Source organism: Gadus chalcogrammus, chromosome 4, assembly GCF_026213295.1.
Source record: "Gadus chalcogrammus isolate NIFS_2021 chromosome 4, NIFS_Gcha_1.0, whole genome shotgun sequence".
NCBI classification, from domain to species: Eukaryota; Metazoa; Chordata; class Actinopteri; order Gadiformes; family Gadidae; genus Gadus; species Gadus chalcogrammus.
In genome coordinates this window covers 6,820,740-6,828,823 of record NC_079415.1, presented here as the reverse complement: position 1 = coordinate 6,828,823, position 8,084 = coordinate 6,820,740, and the positions used below count along the sequence as shown (strand labels likewise).

Below are 8,084 nucleotides of genomic sequence, written 5' to 3'. Positions count from 1 at the left end.
CATGTGTATGTATCTATGCATGTATGTGCAAATGTGTCTATGTATCTATGTATAAATGCGTGTATGTACCTTTGTATCCATGTGTAAATGTGTATACATCTATGTCTCTTTTTATCTATGTATGTATCTATGTATCTTTGTATCTATATGTCTATGTATCTATGTATCTATGTGTCTATGAGTCTATGTATCTATGTATCTTTGAACCTATGTATCTATGTATGTATCTATGTATCTATGTATCTTTGTATCTATGTGTCTATGTGTCTATGTATCTTTGAATCTATGTATCTTTGAATCTATGTATCTATGTATCTATGTGTCTATGTGTCTATGTGTCTATGTTTCTATGTAACTATGTGTCGATGTGTCGATGTGTCTATGAGTCTATGCGTCGATGTGTCTATGAGTCTATGAGTCTATGTGTCTATGTATCTATGTATAAATGTTTTTATGGATCTATATGTCTACGTATCCATGTATCTATGTGTGGATGTGTGTCCGGCCGAGTCCTTACCTTCAGGTCTCTCCTGGAGACTCCACCTCAGGTTGCTGGTCTGGCTGCTAATGCTTGAGGTTCTGCTGGAGCAGGCGTGGAGCGGGATCGTCCCGATCACCAAGGGCAAGGACAGGTTCAGGTTCAACCCCCCCGGGACATCCACATAGACCTACAGCAGCAGGAAACAGAAACAACACGTTAATCAAATCAGGCATATTTGATGGCAGGGGATATATGGTTACTCATTTAGCACACACTGAGGTCTTTCTTCAGATGCATTAATGAGCAAGTCAAATGTGTCAAAAAGACCTATGCCTCAACTCGATAATAAGGAAGACATTTATTACTTTTTATAACTTCAGGGTGACTGGGTTTCTTTGTCCTGGGACCAAATATAGTTATCTTACTTTGGGGCGTGACTTTTTCAAAGGTTGAAACCAGTTTAACAACTATTCAAACAAGCACAACCAATCCTACTTTTGATTCTAGCCGTTGGCGCACATACATTTCATAATGCCACGCATAATTACCCAATTACACGCACACATATAGAGAAAGACTCTCCTGCTGGGCATGTCCCCAGAAGACCCGTTTGGTAAACCTTTCCAACTGTGACTGTGACTTACCACCAGCGCGTACTCCACCCTGATGATGGGACAGTCGATGATGGAGGGAGATACGGGCGGGATCTTCAGTGACTTGCCCTCCCAGCTCTGGCTCTTGCCCTGGGCCAGGGGGTCTCCGCGAAGGTTGGACACCAGCTGCTGGATCTGCTTGCCCTTCCCCTTGGCGTAGAAGGTCTGGGTCTGGTAAAGGGCCGCCTTGGGCACGACCACGCGCGACGAGCAGTTCTCCACCTCGGCGAAGATCTGAATGGACTCGCCTTCGGGACGGGGAGAGAAAATAGATCAGGGAGAGAGAGAGGGAGAGAGAGAGAGAGAGAGGGAGAGAGAGGGAGAGAGAGAGAGAGAGAGAGAGAGAGAGAGAGAGAGAGAGAGAGAGAGAGAGAGAGAGAGAGAGAGAGAGAGTGTTACACTTCTGTGTGGGTTTGGTGTTTTTGGCGAGGTCTTCTCCAATCTGAACTCTGATAGCCGGTTGGTGGAGGGATCGGCGGGTGGGACCTGTGCTTGATGTGTGAACCGGGAGAGTGTTTCCACAGTGTCTCCCCCGTTCCAGACATTTGACGGTGGTTTAGTTTTCTGAAAGATTTATTTTTGAAGGTTTTATCCTTTTATTGTAGAGGCAGGAAGGTAGGGGAGAGAGAGGGGCAGAACTTGCAGCAACGGACTCCGGCAGGAATCAAACCCCTGTCACTGCGGTCAGGACTAGGCCTTTATGCGCAGTGGTTTAGCTTCAGGTTGGTGCGAGGATGGATGTTGACGTGTGCTCGGTGGGTACCTGGTGTGTAGCCCTTCCGCTCTATCTTGGCACTGATGGAGATCGGACCGGAGGCACAGAACCAGCAGCACAGGGTCTTCTCCTTGGTCCCGGCTTGAGGGGCCTGTTGAGGCGACAGAGCTGGTATTCACTCAACCTGTTCACAGCTACTATTAACATTTACACTTAGGGCACCTAAGTGCCAGGACGTACAACATACAATAAGCAGGAGCTCTGAACAGTTGAGTCTTTACATTTATTCATCACAGAGTGACTTACAGGGAGAACATGTTGACATACATGTCACTAAAGAGCTGGGAAGGGCCTCAAGCCAAATAACCTGGCCTGGGACACCAGGCCCAAGGACAACATATCCTTTGTAGTGCTTGATCTCTACAAGACCAAAAGGTCCCACCACAATCTTACCGGCGGTCTTTGGAGGTGTGGATGTGTGTGTCTGTTTGTGTGCGTGTGTGTGTTCTGCGCGTGTGTGTGTCCCGTGTCCCGCTCACCAGCAGCAGCGGCGTGTTGATGTCGATGTGCTCGAAGACGATGAACTCCTTCTTCACCTTTACGGGAAGCAGCCAGGGGCGCTGTAGCTCGGCCTTAACCCAGTACCTCACACTGCCGTGCTTCCCCTCAAAGGAGGTGGCCAGGGGCCTGTCGGGGCAGGAGGTGGACCCCAGGGTGGAGGTGGAGGTGGTGGTGGAGGAGGTGGGTGGAGAAGGTGGCGAAGGCGGAGGAGGAGGTACAGGATATAAATATCCACATCGTAATATTCCGTCACTTTATTGTACAGTTTGTTATTTTTTTCCCCAACTGCCATTTCGCTGACCATTTAGTAACTTACAGTGAGCAGCAAGTTATTAATTAGGAGAGAATATCCTGTTGGACCAACCCTTTTCATACCTTTACTTATTTCGCAACTTTTTCATTCTTTTTTTGTGATTATGTGGGTTCATTTGTTTGTTGACAACCAAGACTTGCACTCGCTGTGACCTAGTTTTACTGCACATCTGATAATGATGATAAAGTTGTGACTCTCTGACTCTCTCTCTCTCTGACTCTCTCTCCCTCTCCCTCTCTCTCTCTCTCACACGCTCTCTCCCTCTCTCTCTCCTTCTCTCTTTGTGAGTGTGTGTGGGCTTGTTTGCGGGTGGATGTTTAATCTTTTGTATTTTGTCTTGTCTTGTGTACGCCAACCTTTACTTACATCTGAGGCAGGTTCAAGCTGAAGGCAAATTCGTGCACGCCCGTGCAGAGAACGGTGAATCCCTCATCCGGGCTCTCGTCATCTGAAAGACACGAGAAACAAGATTCCATATGCACCGTACCAGACAGATGGTGCCAACCCACTCCAGTCTAGACGAGAATCTGAGCTTGGGGGGTTGGACTCTGGGACCTGTAGGACTGGCTCTGGTTATCTGCCTCGGCCTATTTTATCACGTGTCACAGATTCAAAAGAGGAATTCAGTTGGTTTGTTGGGATAGGGGAGAACGTGCAAATACAGCCGTTTCTGAAAGTATTTACATAATGGTTGTGATTGTGGGAGTCATCTGGTTGAAGTACATGGTTTGGCTATGAACCAAAGCCAAATTGTTTATAGTTTATGCTAGCCTGGGTTTATGCCTTGGTGTTTTACCAGCTTTTTTTTTCCACTTTGTTCAATAGATTCTACATTCAAATATTCAGAAAACTGGCAAAAGTTTCCTTTTATAAGTACATTTGTAACTTAGTAAAAAGTTACAAATGTCTATATAATATCCAGATGAATGGAAGCATAACTAATCTAAGTCATCCACAGCCAGATTAGTATCTTAATGTCTCACATAATTGTATCATCTGAATTTTATGATGATCTCAAAATCTAACCAACCCCGTACTTCAAGATTATTTGGACCGTTGATGTTACTGATTATCACGGGTGGGATCAGTCACGTTGCCTTCTGTGACAATCAACCGACACATTGTGTTGCCAGGTTACCGACATTTTACTGACAGATAAGAGAGAGGAACGAGGGGACTATTTCAGTTACTTGTAACCAGTTGTTGCTAGTGGCTTGAAGCTATTTAATTTTTCTGTTTGCCAAAGGGAGAATAGTCATTTTCAAGGAATGTTTACAATTTCACTTTTATTTTACCCATGAGATTTCTGTCGCCCATAAAAAATATCATCAATAAGCCAAAACTACTGAGGTCAAGATTGCTGGATTAAATTCAAAAAACCCTCCATAGAAAACGCATTTGGAATTCCAAGTGACACATTCTCCCTTCTTCTTTTTTTTGCATTATAAAAGACCCTTCTGGTTTCAAAGTGGGGCTGTGACCTAAGCGCCTATGAGTTAAAACAATACTGCATACATCTCTGAGTCATGAAAAACCCACTCAGTGTGAGGAAGTTCAACAGTGTGGAACTGTGGAATACGACCCAGCCCTGCGATAGAGAAAGAACGTGGTGTTTCTTCACCGCATGCCAGACCGTGTCAAGCCCCGCCAGCAGAATTTCTATCTGTATTATTCATTGTGTGTCGATGGCATGTTGCTTCTCTTCCTTCTTTGGTTCTACAATAGCTGTCATAAAGTGGCTGTAAGAGTAGCGCCTGTGTGTGTGTGTGTGTGTGTGTGTGTGTGTGTGTGTGTGTGTGTGTGTGTGTGTGTGTGTGTGTGTGTGTGTGTGTGTGTGTGTGTGTGTGTGTGTGTGTGTGTGTGTGTGTGAGAGAGTGTGTGTGTGTCATTGACAACAGTAGAGAGAGAGAGAAGCAGGAGCAGACCGGTATGAACCAGACTAAGCAGCTTCCTTCAGCCGGATACTCAAACGCATGCATTACTACTTAGCCACCTATTGGAGGAAATGTGAAATAAATTACTGCCAGGGCTGCCATTGGTCGAACCCATGCCTTGGGCCCGCCCCCTCATTTCTCTGAGCATGTGGACTATTGCATGGAAGGATGTCAAGAGAACATATATGTTTTACAGCAAACCACAGGTAGAGAAAAAGAAAGTAACAGACCAGGAAGTAATAAATAAAAACAAAACAAAAGATATGGTACATCCAGGTTGGTTTTATTAAGGACTTTCAACAGGTTACATGTTATTTCATACAGTGCAACGATTGAAATAAACAGACAAATATAAACCAGGAGTGTTGAGTCTTGGATCCGGCGACTGGTATTTGATGATATAAACATGATTCAACTTCCACACAACCTCCCCCCACACACACACACACACACACACGCACACACACACCCCAGCTTTCGATGTTGGACATTTAAACTGTTGATGATGTCTTATAAAAATCCCTATCCTTTATGAAAAGCATTTATCATGTACTCCACCAAGTCAGTGAGAAACACTTTTCTAGGGAGACGATCTTTACGTAAAGAAATAACTAAAGAGCAACACGATAGTCAGCTGCTTACAGTAGACCAGGGGTGCCCAACCTTTTTTGACCCAAGATCTACTTTTCAAGTAGCCAACCTCCCGAGATCTACCAGCAAACCTACCTTCAAGCCGGGGGGGGGGGGGGGGGGGGGGGGGGGGGGGGTAGAGAACAATTGTTGACCGGGGGGGGGGGGGGGGGGGGTTGTATCGTGAACCTACGGACTTCAATGGGGGTTTCATTCCGTCTGCGCACGGCACCTTCTCAACGATAATCAATAATCTTCCTCCCACTCAGGGTGAAAATGGTAGGTCTTAGCTTGTTTCCCCTCAGCCATGCCAACGTTTAGGAGTGTGTAACTACTGTTGACGGCTTTCAACTGCTGTTAACAGCACATGCGCTACCGCGCGTATATGCTACCGCGCAAATTTAATTTCATTAAAAAAAAAAAAAAAAAAAATTTTTTTTTTTTTTTTTTTTTTCTTCACCCCTTCGCGATCGACTTGGGATCTGTCGGCGATCTACTGGTAGACCGCGATCGACTGGTTGGGCACCCCTGCAGTAGACAATCATGACTTGTATTCTTCTTTGTTTGGTCTTGCCGGTTTGGCCAATTCACCGCGTGGAGCAATTATGAATAGCCTATGTCTATTCATATATTTATATTATTATGGTAATGTGCAAGGGCAACCATTTATTGTGTGTAAAGTAATTCCCCTGTATGTTAGATGTATACAGCGGGTTGGAAAGCCCTCGTCCAAATCATACTGAAATAGGATGCGAGTAAATGTAAATCCAGCGTAGCAGAATCAATGAATAATTGACAAACAACCCTTTTTTGTTCGCTTAGGGATAGGCTGATGTCATTGCCCGGCAGCCTTCCGAGTATTTATGGCCTTATCTGAGAACCGCTGGTGTCCCTGCCGTGCCCCCTCCACCCATACACACACACGCACACGCACGTCCACAGACTGCCGGTTTGTGAACAGGTTTGAACCGCTTCTAACAAAGGGAGTTGCCTGAGTAGCCTACATGTTCGTTTCCTCGGAGGGCGAGCGAGAAAAGATCCAATGTGCAAATATGATCGCCTGTCGTGTTCTGGGAGTGTTAAGACTATTGATCGGTGTCTTGACTAAAGCAGTCAGATCGGTTGGGTTTGTTCTCCGTTTAGGGACGAGTCAATGTCATGGTTTTCCCATCGCAGTTTGCGATACTTTTCTGGGTCGGCATTGATATCCATGCACATACTTATTTTAACTCGTGAACCAAATCTATTTCCCTGACGGCAGGCTATGCTTTTAGGACTAGGCTGTAAGGTCTTGTTTATCATAAACTATGGGGGGTATAAGATGTTCTGGGAGGCATATCGTGTGAACACCTCTTCGACTTGCTCGAGTCGGTCCTGCTCCTATCAGCTGTCGCATCAGCACCACAGCCAGGGACACGACGCGCACACACACTGCTGTGCGTAAACGGAGCTAATGATTAAACGCTTGATTCACAAGATGCTGAAATGCCCAACGCAGTAAACACATGATAACCACACAGCACACTGTGGACGTGTCAGCTTCCACCATGAACTATATGTCACGTTAATAGACGTCTGAATCACACACACACACACACACACACACACACACACACACACACACACACACACACACACACACACACACACACACACACACACACACACACACACACACACACACACACACACACACACACACACACAAACACACGCAGACACACACAGACTCACACTGCGACAGCTACAACTTGGGTCACTGGTCATTTTGGTTGGTGGGAAGAATGAGGTGCATGGTTTGGTAAATGCCCCTTACCTCTCTCCTCGCCTATCAAGTTGTCGTAATGGTTTAAGTACTCCACTTCCTCAGTGTAATTTTGAGTGTAGGCCGTGTTGGCCCCAGTGTTCCGCGACTCTGTCCATCGCACCTTGGCTACTCCTCTGGCGTGGATGTTGAGGCTCCTGACGCGCACCTCCTCGGTGACCTCCACCACTACCCTCCCTGAGATCTGGTCTCCGCCAGAGAACACGGGCAGATTGTGCTCGTTCAGATTGTCAAAGTAAATCGCAAAGGCCTTCACCTTGCTCAGTACCATCGTGGCAAAAAGAGTGGTACAAGTATGGCCACAAGACAACGACTCGAACGGCCGAGGCAGGAGACCGCTGGATGTTCTTCACGGCCGGGCGCCAGACGCATGCACTTGCTTCCTTTTGACCAGCAAAATGCTGGGTCAGAAGCCCAACGGCGGACGTCTCATCTAGGCTGGGCAGTGTCGCTCATGGTGTGTGAGAGAGAGATCTCTTCGCCTGCTTCTCACTGCTTGTGTGTTGGAGCGGTGCGGCGGAGGACGCTCTTCAGTCAGTCCGGGTGCGCACTGAGCATGTGCGCGCAGGCGGCGCTGCCGGCGCAAAGAAGCACGCAGTCCTGCTGCATGTGTGTGTGCGTGTAAACCGTCGCCGGCGGATTTATTTCACTATTTTCCAACCGTTCAAATAACAGTTTTCTCGCCCTGTAACATGAACGTATGCCCCTAAGCAGTGTAAACGACTTGGATGTTCTCTCTCTGTGCTTGGAATTCTGTTTGATTTATCCTGTTCCCACTTGGACAAATAGTGCCAGTTATTTTAGTTCTGACCTGCTTTTTTAAACCTTTTCCTTGTGGTTCTGAATGACTACTAGTATTATCATAATTGGTTGGTATTATTGGTAGAAATAGTTCAGTTTAGTTTATTTGCGAGAAGGGACATTGCAAATAATAATTACGCATGCAAAAATAGCGAGAAGAGAGGCTGTTTT

At 46.2% G+C, this 8,084-nt stretch overlaps 1 protein-coding gene across 1 annotated transcript in view; it reads right to left on the bottom strand.

The window, feature by feature from the left end:
* The window catches only part of LOC130381191 (arrestin domain-containing protein 3-like), a 10,384-nt gene extending 2,722 nt beyond the window's left edge, over nucleotides 1–7,662 (bottom strand). The window contains exons 1-6 of the mRNA XM_056588657.1: nucleotides 7,104–7,662; nucleotides 3,090–3,171; nucleotides 2,389–2,536; nucleotides 1,898–2,000; nucleotides 1,126–1,382; nucleotides 518–668 (exon numbers count right to left, since the gene is read on the bottom strand). Of these exons, the coding sequence (XP_056444632.1) occupies nucleotides 518–668; nucleotides 1,126–1,382; nucleotides 1,898–2,000; nucleotides 2,389–2,536; nucleotides 3,090–3,171; nucleotides 7,104–7,383 (1,021 nt within the window). The 5' untranslated portion in view covers nucleotides 7,384–7,662. The remainder of the gene's footprint in view (nucleotides 1–517; nucleotides 669–1,125; nucleotides 1,383–1,897; nucleotides 2,001–2,388; nucleotides 2,537–3,089; nucleotides 3,172–7,103) is intronic.
* Nucleotides 7,663–8,084: the final 422 nt, after the last annotated feature.